This window comes from Gymnoscopelus microlampas (assembly GCF_963454915.1).
Source record: "Gymnoscopelus microlampas genome assembly, chromosome: 7".
NCBI lineage: Eukaryota > Metazoa > Chordata > Actinopteri > Myctophiformes > Myctophidae > Gymnoscopelus > Gymnoscopelus microlampas.
In genome coordinates this window covers 19645753-19663942 of record NC_139944.1, presented here as the reverse complement: position 1 = coordinate 19663942, position 18190 = coordinate 19645753, and the positions used below count along the sequence as shown (strand labels likewise).

General features: G+C 40.6%; 1 protein-coding gene across 1 annotated transcript; it reads left to right on the top strand.

The window, feature by feature from the left end:
• Positions 1–914: 914 nt before the first annotated feature.
• Positions 915–17615, top strand: LOC311048375 (uncharacterized protein). The gene is made up of 6 exons (XM_084061631.1): positions 915–1127; positions 4295–4496; positions 5283–5366; positions 6943–6993; positions 10324–10362; positions 12435–17615. The coding sequence occupies exons 2-6, from the start codon at positions 4392–4394 to the stop codon at positions 12513–12515; spliced, it is 360 nt and encodes a 119-aa protein (XP_083917757.1). The 5' UTR covers positions 915–1127; positions 4295–4391; the 3' UTR covers positions 12516–17615.
• Positions 17616–18190: the final 575 nt, after the last annotated feature.

Here is an 18190-nt window from a genome sequence, read left to right as displayed (position 1 = left end):
AATAATTTGACAGCTTTATAGTTACTATACTGTAGCCTTTATTTTGCAGAATTAGATTATTTATTAATACAAAGAATGTAGGCTATTTATAGATTAACCTGCCAGCAGCACATTATAATAAAATCATCTGGCACATGTAGCTACCAGCTGCAACATTGAAGTAATGAACACATTAATTAGTAATTATGATGCAATAAATATGGTTGTGAAATGGGCCATTCTACATATTGAGTGTAATATGAGTTTGGTCTAATGTTTTACTCAAGTAACAAAAACTAAAACAAATAGACAGGACTTTTACTTTATTCTATTGATATACATTTGATTTAAGTAAAAAAAAACAAAAAACAATCTCAGTAGGCTACTTCACTTCACCACTGCCAGCTAGCCAGCTGTTTTGATATCCAACCAATCACAGCAGTGGTTCTCAAAATGGGGCCCGGGGACCCCCAGCACCTGCCTTGAGGAGGTTCAAGGCGGTCCCCAGCTAAATGAGTTAATAGGATATAGCATTAAATTCAGTTGAACTACTTTAACCCTACAACTGCTATTTTCAAAAGATCTTGAAAAAAATAGACGTTTGGAATATTTTTGAAACATTTGAACAAATCTTGTATGGGGTCCCTGGCACAAAACATTTTCAGATGTGGGGGGGGGGGGTCCGCGGCCAAATACATGTTAATGTGGGGGTCCTTGGCATGAGAAAGCCACTGATAATTACACCATGTTTGATGCTGTCTGTCTGCTCTCAAGTGGGTGGTCCAGGGCGCCCTGGGGGGCGGGGTTCCGTGTTTACCACTCCTCCTCCTGCAGTTTAGTCCTGGTTCTCGACGCATGCTTTAATAGAGAAAGTGTGCAATGCACAGCGTCTCGGCTTCACTCCCACCCACCCATTATACTACACCACCCTGTCTGTCTGTCTGTCTGCCCGTCTGTCTATCTGTCTGTCTGTCTGGCCGATCAAACACATTCCCGATTGAAGAAGAAGACGGCCTGAGATCGCCGTCTCATTCCAACCAATAAGAACCTCGATCGACTGTCAAAGTTGCAGCAGGACCAGTTTTTTAAAAAACATTGTCTAGACAGATTTTACTCAAAACTTACAGAACAGGTCGTGCTCCAGCAAGGTAAGTTAAAAACATGTTTTTTTCCCCCCCGTATCTATAACTTGGTCTCATGCATTTTAAAAGGATCCTGTTGAGATCATGATGTCTGGCGATCCACGGCTGAACCGAATAACATGATTTACACCTGTAAATTACATGTTGTTCTCTGGGACTTTTTGCTGCTTTTGTTGACAATACAGACACCGTCTGGTCGGCCTGTATTATCACGGACCAATGCGTTTAAATGCCACTTACACACACATAGTGATGGAAATAACCTACCACCATGTGGAGATCAGATCTGTACATTAGCCTATATACTATTATGATCGTTTGGACTCTTGGGGTTATAGTCTATATATGTAGGTGTCGTTTACACTCGCAGAGCTGATATACTGTTTAGTTCTGAGTGTGAGCTGAAGGCCAGCTCTCTATTGATTGCTCCACGCATGGCTACAAGTGGTCGAAGCCTCTTTTGAAGGCTATATGGAAAAAAGAACATTAAGTTCTAAATTTGGGTTGTGTGTGCAGTGGTGGAAAAAGTACTCTTTTTTTTTTTACTTAAGTAAAAGTATCAATACTGCAGTGTAGAAATACTCTAAAGTCTGGTAATCTAAATGTACTTGAGTAAAAGTACAAAAGTATTATTGGCATCGAAATGTACTTAAAGTATCAAAAGTATAAGTATAAAAGTACTCATTGTGCAAAATGTCCCATTTCACAGGTTTAAAATGCATACAAATCTTTGAAAATAGTAGATCTACAAGCTCACACGTGAGGCATTGTGAGCTTGTAGATTGGCTATTTTCAAATGGCCTGAATATATATTTAGGGCTGAAGTGGTTAATGTATGTTTTGTGATAATCTAGTAAAGCTGTGAAATAATTGTAGTGGAGTAAAAAGTACAACATTTGCCTCTGAGATGTAGTGGAGTAGAAGTAAAAGTATTGAAAATGGGAAAGTAAAAAATCCTCAAAAGTGTACTTAAGTACAGTACTTGAGTAAATGTACTTAGTTACTTTACACCACTGTGTGTGTGCTTATATGATCTTTATATATGTCCCACTTTCACAAGATATGAGCAACACTGTTTGATGTTTTGTTGTCAACTTAATGTATGGCAAACGGTGCTTAGCTTTCTTGAATTAAAACGTCCTGCTGCTCCTTTGCAGATTTTAAATAGTGCCAATAGTTTAGGCCTTTTGTTTTTATTATTATTGATGATGAATGTTGTGACTTTTCCCCACCACTCTATATGATTTTGAATATCTAATTATATAGCCTGCCTACAGCCTCCGAGTAGCCTAAACTCTTAATTTGAGTAAATATCAAATACATATGTTAATACTCTTAATTAGCATGTTTAATGACAGAACAATGTGCTAATTGGGAAAACCAATGTGAAATTGTCAGCTGTAAATCTTCCCAAATTCTAATACTATGGCATAAGTTAAGAAACGTACTAAACATCTAGCCTACAGCATACAGCCTGCAGTAGGCTGAAGTAGAAATAACTAGGTCTACTCTAATCCCAACCAGTGGTGGAAGAAGTAGACCCACTGTGTTTTCCTTTTCCTTTTTTTTTTACTTAAGTAAAACAATGTAGAAATACTCTGTTACACATAAAAGTCCTATTCAAATTTTACTTGAATATTAAGTGCAAAAGTATTGGCATCAAAATATACTAAAATAAAGTAACCAAAGTAAAAGCACTTAAATTTGTCAAACCTTTTTGGAAATAGCCGATCCACAAGCTCACAATGCTTTGTGATGTGACGCATTGTGAGCTTGTAGATCTGCTATCTTCGAATAGCCAAAGTATATAATAACGCTGGTTTAAGTGTTGTATGTATGTTTTGTAATAATCTAAATCTACAAAGTAACTAGTAACTAAAGCTGTCAAATTATTGTAGCCGAGTAAAAAGTACAATATTTAACTCTGATATGTGGTGGTGTACAATTATAAAGTATTGGAAATTAGAAATACTCAAGTAAAGTAGAAGGACCTCAAAACTGTACTCAAGCACAGTACTACTCGAGTAAATGTACTTGGTGGTGCCGGGGGCCACCACGCTGATGGCAACCAGTAGAGACCGGATAGAGGATAGGTATAGAGCCCAGGTCTACATTTTGGATGGTATATTGAGTTGTGAATATCTGTGCTACTTTTAGTTCACTGCAAACCATTCTCATGTTTCCCTGCGTTTGCCAAAGCCCTGTCTGTGTAGGATGAACCTGCCATGACGGATATGCCACCAAGGCTATATAAGCAGTTCTCACGCTTGCACTGCGAAAGGGACCCCGTGTGAATTCGAACCATCCTTTATATGACAAATCGAGCATAGCTCGGGGGGCTGGCCGGTGTAGTCCTGTGAATTCTTAACGTCATACTGTACAAACATGCGTTAATGCGCGGGCAAAATAGAAGCGTGCGATCCAGTTTCAGTCATCGTTCATTTAACAATCACACGTACGTTTCTGCGTCATTCTGCTTTCTCTTTGACCAAACCTTAACCACTTGAACCTTAGTGTGTGTGTGTGTGTGTGTGTGTGTGTGTGTGTGTGTGTGTGTGTGTGTGTGTGTGTGTGTGTGTGTGTGTGTGTGTGTGTCCGGTCTACGTGTTGAAGTGTCCCTGAGCAAGACACTTAACCCATTCAATCCGGGAACGTATCTGTGTCATTTTAGATTTGAGCTATAACCATATGTTATGCTTTGGCTATTCAAAAATAGCAGATCTAGAAACTCATAGTGCGGCACAGAGTGTGCTATACTATATATATTTTTGTGCAAATCTTTGATTACATATATTTTTTTAAACAACATTTTTAACTCATCTTTGCTTCTGGAGGTCCTGGAACAAAATATTTGACAAATGTTCGCTTTAAAAACTATATATTCAAAGATTTGCACACATTTTCACGATTAAAAAAAAAACAGCAGATCTACAAGCTCATGAGCTTGTATATCTGCTTGAATAGCCAAATACATCTAAAATGACACAGATGCGTTCCCGGATTTAATGGACTAAGTCCCAAACTTCTCCCCGAGGCGCTGCCCACGTAGCGTCCACTGCTCCTGATACTTAGATGCAGATAACACATTTTTCACTGTATGTAAATATACAGTGACGAATACCCCCGAAGGAGTGCAGACGTTGTGATTATTATTATCCTCTCTTATCCACCAGCCTCCGATAAAAACGGCGCTGATCTACTTAAGCCCTGGAGGCCTCTGCGTTGTGCTTCAATGCCTGCACTGTTTGAAGCTGGTGGACAGACACAGGGATGAGTGACACGGGGACCACGGAGCCATCTCCCCAGCCAGGCACTGCGCAGACACCGGAAGAGCCTCAGCGCAGGGGCAGGGGCCGACCACGCAAGCAGCAGCAGGTGGGGAGAGCTTTGAAAATCCCAGATTTTTAAATTCCTCCCTTATTCCCCCCTTCCTTGACTTGAATTTATTAACGACTTGAACCCCAGCATCCATTTTTTCTGGGGGGAACATTTAGCCAATTTCCTTTTTTTTGGCAAAAAGCGGCTTTAAGTGGTTAAAGGTAGTGTAAGTGATGTTATATGCTTAAAACAAAACGTGTGTGTGTGTGTGTGTGTGTGTGTGTGTGTGTGTGTGTGTGTTGTGTGCGTGCGTGCGTGCGTGTGCGTGTGCACGTCCGTGCGTGCGTGTGAAATTGTTAAAGCTCTAAGTATATTCTGATATTAATCATTGCTATAGAATATATATTCAATAACAGGGCTCTAAGGCTCTTTAACAAACAGAAAATACATTTTCAGGTGGGTAAGCAATTTCCTCTATCCAGGAGAGTACCCATTCATCAGTTTCAATTTGATAGTGTTCCAGTTCCAAATTTGTCTGCTCATTTATTTGTGGTATCACTTCTGATTTCAGTTGTTTATCCTATGACCTGTATGAGTTTTCTCCCCTGATTGGATAAAATTGGTATCCTGACCTGAAAATGCATTTTCTTATTATTAAAGAGCTGGAGAGACGGGTATCCTCCTGTTACTGAACAAGCACTCTATAGCAATGATTACTGTCATAATAGAGCTATTTAACACTTATTTTAACAAAACAATAAGACTTACTGCATCTTTAATTATGTTATCAAGAATATAAATCTAAAAAAGCCATCATGAAAAGATTTTTGCTTCACTCTCCAGGAACCTGTTGGACCCCTACCTCCAAAACGACCCAGAGGAAGACCAAGAGGGAGCAAGAACAAGGGGCCCCGTGCTACACCAAAGGTTCATCACATTACTCCCATCAGAGTAGGGCTGGGCGAGTGAAAATAGCAGCTCTATAGGCTCACATTGCATCACGATGCGACCCATTGTGAGCTTGTAGATCTGCTATTTTCCGCCACCTTTGTAAAACGAAGAATAATACGGTGCTAAGTGGTTAATTAGACAAATCGATTTACTTGATTATAAAAAGATCTATTTGAATTATTTGTGTCAATTCGTTGATATATAAGAAAATAATTATCAACATTAACAACAAAAGTGCTTCTCGATTATTCGATTAACCCACTGAAAACTAGTGATAAATATGATAGGCTTCCTAAAATCTTGAATGAAAGCAATGGTGACTTTGATAGAACCTTATAATAAGTCAAATTATCATTCATGTGTTGTTTCTGTGCTCTGAGAGCGAGGCACTGGAAGTAGTTAATCATGGCGATACAAGCCCCTAAATCACATTTATTAGCACACAAATGTAAACAAAGCAGATTAAGCCAATAGTTTTGCTCGCCTTTATTGATTTCTGTGGCACTAACGTCAAGGGTAATATGACATGAATACAGCCAGCCCATTCCACTTTCCCAAAATGTTTGTATATTTACATGTATTATATTGATTTACTTGTTTAAGTTAATTGTATTTATTAACAAACTACGTTTACACATATCCCCGTTTACACATTGTCCTCTGCATTTAACCCATCGTGACATCAGCTCCATCCTTGAGGTCGGTACTTTTTATTCAAGGACAGTGGCAGTAGCATGTACCTAACATACTGTACAGGCACGTGGCACGTGCACACATGTAGACAAAGGGGGGCTTGAGCACCTGCCCTTTTAGCCGTTGGTAAAAAAGTGCCCTCTCCAGACTAGAATTATTATAATTTTTTTTAAATCTATTTCCCCCCCAAAAATACATTTTAAATTAACGGTAAGGCCGACGGATGTGTTGGATGCAGCTCAAAGTGAACTTTACTCAGGTATCTAGTTTGTTGCCATCCGACCTTCCTAGCCCGTGTTATTAAAGAAAAACGGGCGACAATGGCCCAAACTTAATCGAAAATCAGCAAAAGTGGCAGTTTTCAAGACGTTTTGCCCATTATCTCTGGAACGGAAGGTCCATCTGCTCAGTTCAAATGTTTTTGGATGCTTTGAGGACATTAACGACGCAATGACACCTTTTCGGGTTTTCGGGCTTAAAAGTATGGTAATCGGGCCGGCCGGCAATAGGTGCCCTTTTGAAATTCCAGCCCCTGCATCTCCAAATCCCTCTGCACGTCCCTGATACTTTACATATCGTCACTGTCGGGCACAAACCTCCTGTCTTCATGTTTCAACGTTTTATATTTTTTCATGAAGTAATGCCCTATATCATCGTACAAGTGTGTCGAGAAAAAGTTGCAAAAAGAGCTGATTTACAAGCTCACAACACATCAATTACCTTACCAAAAGACATGGTTTACACTACGCAACGGTTCAGTTCAGACTTCGATGTTTGAGCCATGGTTCTGTTCATACCTCTGTTTTATTATTATAATTGTTTTATGTACATTTAAAAACATTCATCTACTCTGTTTCAGAAACCAGAGCCAGTTGGGGGGAGACGACCACGCGGGCGACCAAGGAAATGGGTATGTGACAAATTCAAATTCATTTAGTGTAGCACAGTGGTTCTCAAACTTTTTAATTTCAAGGACCCCCATAACTCTGAGAGAGTACAAATTTGGTTCAATTTGTGCACTCTCAGAGTTACACACCCGTAGGGGGCAATTTGGAACCCCCTCAAGGCACCATGAGGGTCCCTGGAACCCAATTTGAGATTGGGTTCCAGGGCCTACTGGTGTAGCAGAGTGTTTCCTGTGAGCCAACATGCACAATGCCAGCACCCTGACTCTGTTTGACCAGCATGGAAAAGAGCCTTCATTAGTATAATTGGTAACAACTATGAAGGAAGTTTCCAATATGGCTGCAGTGCATAGAACATAAAATGTGTGAGGGACACTTAACACATTTTATGTTCTACCAGAGTGTTGGGTACAGTAACCGAAACAGTGGGCACCTAAGACACTCGGTTTTGTTTTGCGTCTATCTAACTATATAAATGGCGAGCAACTTCCGCGCCCTCGGTGGTGACACCCCACAGCTCTGTGATCGACTAAACACAACACCGTCAGACCACATGTCGCCAACACTGTCGCCACGGCGGGCGGCCTGAATTTACGTTTCGCGTAGGGCACCTGCCATGCCTCACTACACCGTTCCCACCTCGCAACATAATTAATTCTACTCACCAAATGTCGGACACAACGGAAGTGGAAGCAGCTTCGTACCGTTTACCGTGCGCACGACCTCATCACCACAACAGCAGGCAGCCGCTGCGGGGTTTTTTTCCTTTTTTTCCAAACTTTTTTTTTGGTCACCATTTTCTCCAGGCACCATTTCTGGTGTAACGTCGGGTGTTTCTTTTCACCAGCCAATCACCTTTCACGTTGCCACGTCCGTTGCCACGTCGCGCTGACGTACGCTAAACAAGCGCTGCCGTGCGCACAATGCAAACGAGCCCAAAGGCGCGCAAAAATAAGCCGACCATTGCTTAGACACAAAGTCAGACCTGGCAACGCAGCCTAGGCCAATCATGTGTGAGAGATCTACAAGCTATGGGGCAGAGACGCCACCGTATCTTAGCAACAACTACAGCGCTCACTCTCATTGGTCCTGTCACGCTAAGAGCAGTCTCCAGACAATGGCATCGCAGACAGCTTGCTGTTACTGCTGTAGCCATCACAGGCAGTTGCAGCACGACGGACAGGGCGCTGTGATAGCTGCCATGTCGCTAACGCTAATCTGGTTGTCATGCCTGCAGCGGCTGTGCAATCACTTTGTCAACAATGCACGTTCGTGTGGTGAATGTCTATATTGCTGCTCAGTTCGTCCATTGTACATGGTGTATGTTTGTGTGTGTCTTCTGGAGAACTATGTAGCTCCACAACTACAGTAACTAACGTAATGGCAGGACCGCCACGTGCAACGCATGTTAGGCTGCATTATGGTCATGTAGTAATTTCAGATAATTTCGCTCCGATTACAGCAGTGTTTATCAACCCTTTCACGCCGCCCCCCCCCCCCCCCCCCCCCCCCCCACAAATACACGTACTTCATCTGGGACCCCCCCATTCTGTTTGACTCCGTTCCACAAGTAAATATTGTGAAAATAGCCGATCTACAAGCTCGAAACGCCTCACGTTGACGTTCAGAGGCTTTGTAAGCTTGGAGATCGGCTATTTTCTACATGATTGCCTCTTTCTTACATTCTTTGCCAATGTGGCCCATGTTTTCATAGCATAGTTTATTGACTACTTCTGTTGCAGAAATGGCCATTTCCTTTACTTTCGGTTTTTTATTGTCTCCGCCAGGCCGAAAGGCATGGCGCAAGACTATGTTTCACCCCCTGTCCGTCCGTCTGTGATAGCTAATCTCTCACATCGTTGACTTGATCGCAGCAAAATAACAGCCCGATGTGGAGAGTCAGTGAGAGCTGGATAAACGACGTAAAATGTGTCAAAAGGAGTCTGTACGGCTGTCGATAAATGAACACATGACGTCAGTGGGAGAGTAGATATTGTGTCTTTTGGACAAACAGCAGCGTGGTGCTGATGTTTGTTGTGTCAAGCAGCTTAATGTCAGAGTGTTTGTGTTGGAGCGCCTCAGTGCGGCTGCAGAGTTCATGTGCAACCTCTTCCACAGAGACACAGAGACACTAGAAACTCTGCTGGGGAAAAAAAACACTGCTGGGCATTGACTTTCCTATGGACATTGATCTACACACTGCAGGTATATCTGCTACACACACAACATCAAACTACACACTGCAGGTATGATGCAGCGTTTGCATTACAGCCAGCATGCCAGCGTAGTTCCCATATGGTTTCAAGGTGGGCTAAACCATATGGACCCCATGTCAGCAATGTCAGCGGCATCCACTTCAGTCCCAACTGCGATGCCCATGCAGGCTATAAGTAGCTTCTACCTGGCCCTTAGGTGGGCCCCAACTAGCCATGTTTATGTGGGACCAAGGCGGGTCCTAACTGCGTTTGCCCATGCAGGCTTTAACTGGGTTCTACCTGGGCCCTAGGTGTACCCTAACCAACCACAGTGCAGTGCCCATCGCTCCAATTGTTGTGATGTCAGGGCTCTCAATACTGCACATTGGTGGAGGAGGAGGGGCCGCAGGGCGACCGCACACATCGCTGAACCAATGGTAGCCCACGGATGTTTCCTCTGTGGATGTACAATCTGCCCCTCTATGCCACATATCATCCGCACTACAGGGTCTTCACTGACCGAGCCACGGCCCCACTCACCCTCATGACGCTACGCCACTTAAACGTGCGGCAGCATGCGCTGGGTTGCCAGGTTTGCACAGCCTGCGCCAGAAACAAGCAACCACCTTCATGAAAAAAAAAAAAACACCGAAATGGTCCGCAATGTTCCAGGGGTGTCCCCGCGCGTCCCAACACTCCACAGGGGGTCAGTGGACCATCAGGGGGTCCCCGGACCCCCTGAAACATAACAAATATTATTTCTTCAAATTTTTTCCTTTTTCAAAAAAACATTTCCACAGTTTCACTCCGGCGATTTGGGTCCCCCAATATACACACGGCCACGCTGGGCCCCGTGCGCGGCTGGGGTTGAGGGGGGCGTAGCCCCCCGAAACTCTAGTATATATATATATATATTATTTTATATTTACATTTATTTTATAAATGGGTGGCCAACTACATGTCATGTATTTTTAATGACATGTAATGGGAATACCACCCATTTTCAACATTAAACTAAGTCATTTATATGTAAGTTAGGGCTGATGTATGGAAATATGAAAATTAATATAAGACCTGTTAGAGCATTTTTAGCCAATTTTCCACTATGTTCAATTAATTCAGATTGACCTCTCTTCACAGCCCCAGAAAGTAGCTCCAGAGGCAGTTGAAGGACACCAGGTGAGACAAACAAAAGCTTATCTGTGGCGTCTGTGCCCTTGATCCACAGTTTTTTAGTACACTTTGATGTCTAAAATGTAAAAGGTAAACGAACAAAAACATGTTTATGCATTCTCATCAAAGGTAAGGCAGGCCTCTGAACTATTCTTAACATTTCTGTCCACCAAGCGTCTTTGCAGATGTGATGAGTTTTCTACACCTGAAATGTACGTCGGCACATTCCATTTTTAACCCCTTAAACCCTCGAGTCTTAGTAAAACGGACTTGAGTGACAACTGTACTTCCATCTCCACCAAATCTCTTGAACGAATGTTCAAGAGATAGGCATTCTGGGGTTCAAGTGGTTAAGTATCGTTATTCACGGGGAGTGAAAATAAACCCATCGTATAGTAAGAAACCTTCGACTTTCCACTTTACGACTCAGCATATTACGCAACCGTTTTCAAGCCAAAGGGGCCAGTTTCCTCGATGCCCTCCTCTCCGTCTGTCTTCTTATCGCATCCTCTCTTCTGAAAAGTAGTTTCAAAGAAGCTCGAGACGCTTCAAGAACTGAAACCGTTAGGCAGACTCCCTTTCTCAGATGCTCACACGCGAAGGGGAAGAATGAGTCAAGCTGAAGAGGGGAAACCTGATCTAACTGCTCTCTTCCCCTGTCTTCTCTGTTTCCTGGCATAACGGTCCTCTTCCTCACATTTCTAGTGTCTGACAGGTGGACACGTTTCCCTGCTTTCACACTCACTCACTGACACCTTAACACTCATGCTGGTATCGAGTTATTGCTGCTAACACTTTCTATGAACTCATGTCTGGTGCAACCCCAGTACCTGAGTCAAAAGTATACAGTAGATAGATATTCCTGGTCAAATATTACTCAACTTAGTGAAAGTTGCTCTGTCAAATTTGTAGTTGAGTTAAGGTACAGGAGTACTTGCTTTTAAAAATACTTAAGTACTCAATACTCAAATACTCAAAAGTACATACAAATTAAAAGTGCAAATTAAAAAGTATCCCAAAAAATCTAAAATATACATTTTGGCTTGTAAAAATAGCATCTACAAGTAGTACTTGTAGATCTGCTATTTTTGCTACTTTTGTGTGACACTGTAGATAATTAACGCAGATAATTACGAGAAGAAAAAAAATTACAAGTTGAAATACAGAGATACTGCCCGACAGTGATGATATATACATGGATTAAAATTCTCAATCGTCACGACTGATTTCAGTCATTTGGATTCCATATGAAGCCATCACGTCTTTTAATGGAAGCATGTTGCGCAGTCTGCGAGAGCTTGTAGATAGGCTATTTTCAGTCATTATCTTAAGATTAGAGCATTTGAAGTGGTCAAACTACATTACATTTACATTACAGTCATTTAGCAGACACTTTTATCCAAAGCGACTTACAATAAGTGCATTCAACATAGGAAGGCAAGGAATTATGCTAGACACAGACTTTCTCAACAAAAACAGAACCCTGATGGTTTAAAATCTTGATAGTCTCGGCTACTTCATAAATTATAAAAGCAAAGGTTTAAAGCCTCATTCTTGGATTTCTTCACCTGGTTGGTAGTGTGTAGAACAGCAGACAATATTACTAAAACATCATCATTTTACATATTGTGTTAATTGTTTAGGAAACAGCGCTCGAGTGTGGGGAGTGAGCTCCTTTCATAATGTTTCGCATCACTAGACTTGGTCGTACAAACATTTTCAGTCAAGTCATGAGATTTTATTTTGCTTTAATCCGTTGTGTAAAGTAACTAAGTACATGTACACAAGTACTGTACTTAAGTACAATTTTGAGGTATTTTTTACTTTACTGTAGTAAGTCTGCTATTTTCAAACATTTTAGTACTTTTACTTTTGGTACTTTAAGTACATTTTGATACCAATACTTTTGTACTTTTACTCAAGTAAATTTTGAATTCCGGAATTTTACTTGTAACGGTCTATTTCTATATGGCAGTATTGATACTTTTACTTAAACATCTGAGTACTTTTTCCACCACTGCATGTATATAGAGAGACAAAGGCAAATTGAGAGTGCTTGTCTGTCCCTGGTGTTTCAGGGCCCTTCACGAGAAGCTGAGGAGGGGCCCTCGTCCCCTGAAGCCTCACCATCTCAGGTTCCAGAACAGGAGGAAGACTAGAGAAACAGTGTCCCTCTGCCTATACCTCATAGTTTGGCCTCTGACGAAGAGGGGTACAAACTGATCCCCAATCCGCTCGAATGCCCGATTTATACTTGGTCGTGCATCGTTCTGTGTGCACTGAAAATAACTGATCTCACAACCGTTCTCACAAGCTCACACAGCCGATCTCATGACCGATCTCACAAGCTCACAACGCATTGTGCTGCGATGCGTTGTGAGCTTGTAGATCCGCAATCTTCTGTGCACGACACCGGCATGCAACCAAGTATAAATCAGGCTTAAAGGAGCAGTCCGCCCATTTTCATCCTTATTTTCATATAATATGTCCTCAGTAATGCTCATAATAAGACGGCCCCATTTCAGTCTACTCACTCTGCATGACATTGGTGGGCTATGGACAGTTCAGACACCTGCCTACCAATGACATCAGCGATGGAGATTCCAAGTTAATAGAAACTATAACCTCTCTCTTCCTGGAAAGTTAACATGCTGAAATAGAATCCATTGTTTTTGTATTACAAAAAAAATAGTTAGTAGAGGTGGCAAACCTATCGAGCCTAGTTATAGCTGGTTGTCTGAAAAGTGGATATAAATTCAGCCCCCCGACCCCCCCAATCTGACTCTACTGTATGTCTCCCAAGACTAAGGACGGCCGAGAGAGTTAGTCAAAGAGGGTCCAGCCCCTTTGAAAATGGACACAACCTCACTGGGAGACTAAAGATCATACCTCATCCTAAGGAGACTTGTTTAAGTGGGCCTAAAAGCAGCCACCACCAAAGCTATCTTCCGATGTAGGCACATTTCTGAGCTGTCCACATCAGCCCTCCTCTGAGACACAGAGTGAGTAGACAAAAATGGTGCCATCTTATAATGAGCATTAGTGAGGAACAATTTTAAGGTTAAAAATGGGCGAAGGGCTCCTTTAAGGATTCAGGGGAATACAGAAGGATTCACTGCAGAAGATGCTTTCTGCTCTTAACGGCTGTATTGCCATACTGTATCTTGGGTTTGTTTTCAATGATGGGCAGGCATACCTCTGTTGTTTTAATGTTGCTCTATGGATTTGGCTATTCAGGGTGTGCGTGTGTGCGTGCGTGTGTGCGTGCGTGCGTGCTTGCGTGTGTGCGTGTGTGCTTGTGTGCGTGTGTGCGTGTGTGCGTGTGTGTGTGTGTGTGTGTGTGTGTGTGTGTTAAGGGGGTTGGGTTAGGTTTCAGAATGGATGGATGAGGGTGGAGGGAAGAAACAGTTGCCAAACAGAACTGACATCTTGAACCACAAGTACTAAATCAAGAGTTTTGCTCCCAGTTATTACATGGGATCAAGACTTTTGATGGTGATATTTTTAGCAAATGTTATATTTCTTTTTTCTCCTTACTTTCTTTTTTATTTTATTTTTTACAAACGTGCTGATGTCATCATTATGAACATAATTTTGAAATGTTTGATTCCAAAATCATATCAATTTTGGAGGGAGAATTATGTTTTTTTAGATTGCATAATATTTCAAAAACGCAAATCTTTAGACTCGATTGCAAGTGTGATACTGAGATAATAATTCAACATTCTTGATATAACAAAGGGAGAGATATTTTCCAGCTGGCAGTCATTTTGTCACAGTAAAATCCAGTGTGTTAATTTAACTTTTAAAGTTCAGAGTTACATTAAAGCTTAATTTATACGCCATCTCATACCAACATCTGACCTTCATGCAAACTGACCTTCAAGCTTACTCATCTCTATGCAACGCATTGTTAGCCTGACGATCAGTTCAGTTTGTTTGGATATCACTTGCTTGAAGATCAGTTCACTTGAAGTTCAGTTTGCTTGATGATGAGTTTGGCAAGCGACACTGTCGTACTGAAGAGAATAAATTAAGCTCAACATTCCGATTTTACTGTGTGGTGACTTTTACCAATTTTTTGCTGTCGGGCGTTTATTTCTCAGAATTCAAAAATAGGAAAAACAGCAGATCTACAAGCCTTTTGAGCTTGTCGATGGGCTATTTTTGCTACTTTCGTGTGACACTGTAGTATGACGAAGTATGGGATTCATTTACGAAAAAAAAAACAAAGGTTAAAAAACTGCTGCCCGACAGCAATGAATAGTCTCCTTTTGGAATGAAACTACTCCCACAGTATGTAGTCAGCACTAGTGTTTGACAGCTCATCTGACCACACTCAGGACTTTACCGATAAATGACTTTCATCACGACCATGTAACCTCAGGTAACAAAACTATTCAGGAACATGTTTTCACTCTGATTTATTGTCCTGTGTTTGTTGTGCATCTCTGTGTTTGACATTCACAGCATGAAACCACACAAAGACCTCACGCTACGCCTCAGTTACCTTCACGTTCTGCACCAGTCGTTCTGATTCTACCTCAGTATAACACACAGGATACACTTGACGCACGCACGCACACACACACACACACACACACACACACACACACACATACACACACATTTTAGCGGACATTCAATCACAGACAGGCAAAGAGTTTCAGTTTATGCGCGCCTACTTCAAAAATACATACGTACGTACATGAACATAAGAAAATACCTGTACACTCACTCTCACATACTGTACACTCCTGCACACACAATCAGCATGTCTGACTCCTATAAAAGATCTACTACACAGTACAAAATCTGGAGTGTTCATTAACCCTGGGAATGTAAACATTAACCCTTACACCCACACTTTCTTAACGATTATTCTATGGATTACTTTTTTGATTCGAATAATTCAGAAGTGTGATATTCTTACATATACATTTTATATATCAACAAATTGATTCAAAAAATATGTCTGTAATGGAGTAAATTGATTACCGGTAGTCTTATGAACCACTTAAGCCCTATCAATTAGTTCCAAGCCTAAATTGATTACTTCCATTTACCGTTGCACCAAAAACTTAACAGTCCATTTATTTTACTGTGTACCAGTGCTTGTGGGAGTTCTGTACAAGCTGTATGAGTCAAAACCTGGAATGACACTTGTTTTATTTTTCTGGGCTAGATATGAGCCTATAGTTTACAATAACTTGATGAGGTTTTGTTTTGTTAAGTTTTTAGTACAATAACATTTTTATCCTAACATGTTTTCTTTAGATTTTTTTTTACACTGTAAATTGTAAGCGTGTATGTACACTCTGTATCACTCTGTATCACGCTGATATAAAAACGAGGGGTAGCACTGAATTCTGTGGAAAACACTGAAACATAACATCACAACAATTAGTGACAAATTAGAATGTCAATAGAAAAACATCCTTCCTTGAAAAAAAAAAGATTTATCTGAAAAAGATTGTTTCAAATTTCTTTGAGACAAGATTGGCCAAGATTACTGTCTTCAGCAGTATTGCTCAAGACGTATACTCAGTTGCTTTACCCTTCTGTGACCTAGCCTTATGTGAATTGCATATGTTTGGCATACATATCAATAGATAATTAATACATTACTTACATTTGTATACAAATGTGTTTTCACAGGTTAAATGACTTCATTACTGTGGTGTTATTTCCCAGTAATTCCACATATTTCAGCACTGTTTAAATGCTACCACAACTGATTCTGTATGTACATTATGGCTCTGTTCACACTGGTAGCCTAAATCAGATTTTTGGCCTAACCAGATAGGAATAAAAAAAAAAAAACGAAACACTGCTAGTGCTAACCCTAACCTGGAATGCATTTCAAATATGTGTCTTAAGTTTTTTGTATTTCTTTTATATCAATGAATCGACAAAAAAATAATCAGAATAGATTTTTATTATTTGGCTAAATCAATTAGTCTGATTAACCACTTAACCCTGTATTATACTTCGTTTATTGTACAATGGGTGGCGTGCGAAAATAGCCGATCTAAAGCTTGTAGATCTGCAATTTTCACATTTCTTAAAAAAGAATCATTGATCAATCGAAATCAAGGCAGAAGTTTTATTTGAAGTCATATCGCCCAGCCTTACGATCTGATCACTTGCAAATAGCAGTGTGGACAGTCAGTCCTAAAAGATCAGATATCAGATTTGTCTGCAGTCTGAACAAAGCCCTGAGTCTATTGTTTTTCTGTTAGCTCATTGTCCACTGGACTACCTCTGAAACCGAACAGGCCCGGGTCCTCCTCAGCCACTATGAGGAGGAATGCTTGGTTGGTTTTAGCTATACTGTACTTTGTCTTTTAACCTCGACTCATAGGCTCCTTTTTGGGTAAAAGGATCCCACGAGAACATCCAGAAGGCTCGGAAAATCACCAGCCCCCTGTATAATCTTGAAATATAGTTGTCGAAATGATATCGTCGCTGTCGGGCAGAAACCTTGTGTATCCATGTTTTTTTTTTAATTTTTATCGTTTTTTTTTTGTAAATTAATGCCCTACTTTGTCGTACAAGAGTCCCTCAAGTAGTGAAAATAGCCGATATAAAGCTATTTTCATATATATATTCACCTATATTTCATATAGATCGTCTATTTTCGTGAGTTTTGAAACATTTTGGAAGTGAACGTGAAAGTGGTTAAGTAAGTGTGTCTGTAGGTTTTTATAAATATTGAACCAATGAATATTATAGTATTAAAAAGAGCTTGTGACTAAATAATAACTACATTGGATCCATTGGAACACAAGTTCAGCTTTTTCCATTTCCTGAAAAGTAACGGTTTTGGACATACAAGGTTTCCACCCGACAACGAACAACGACATAATACTTTTGTAGTGCACTCATCTCACCTCACCACATTCATGACAGCATACTCAATGAAATTGAGCCAAAAACAAAAAGGTGCTTTTTAAATTTTACTATACAGTTGAGTCAAGCTTTGTAGTTTTACAACATTATCTTCGTTTGGATATTCACTGTCTAATACGGTGTTGTTCAGTGACCTTATTACTGATAGTGATGTAACATTTTGATGTACTTGATCTATTTTCATTGTTTTTAAAAAAAAGTCGACATCTCAGTAGTATAGCGTGTATAACTTGAGAAATGATCTTTGTCACTGTTGCTTCTTCTAACTGTCGTTTTGTAATTCTGTACTGCCGGAATTATACTTTGTCATATGAAGGTGTCGCGTGCTGAATATAGCAGATCTAAACTCACAACGCGTTGCATCCGTGGCGCGTTGTGAGCTTGCAGGTCTGCTATTTGTGGTGCATGATGATGTCTGTTCCTTTTCTCACCCTCTAAAACTTCAAGGGCAACTTCACCAGCGTAACCTGAATCCTGTCATACTGTAGTGAGGAGGAAAGCATCACTATTGGGGAAAAAAACATGTATGTCCATATTTCAATTATGTTTTTTCGTAATTAATGCACTACTTGGTCATACAAGAGTGTCTCACAAAAGTAGTGAAAACAGCAGATCTACGGCTATTCTCACTATTTTAAAATGTTTTTTAAAATAATAATTTAAAAAAGAACGGTTTTGGACATACAAGGTTTCCACCGACAGCTACGAAATACGAAGATAACCGAGCTACTGTAGAGTGTCGACAGCATATGGCCTACATCAGTGTTTCCCAAACAATGGGCCGGGACCCATTTTTCGATCATGTATTCATTTTTATGGGTCTCGAGTAAATATCCCTTTTTGATATTGCTTTTTTCCAAGCTATTTTGTATTATTATTTCAACAGTCCCCACCCCTCCCCCTCTCCTACAAACAAAATCTA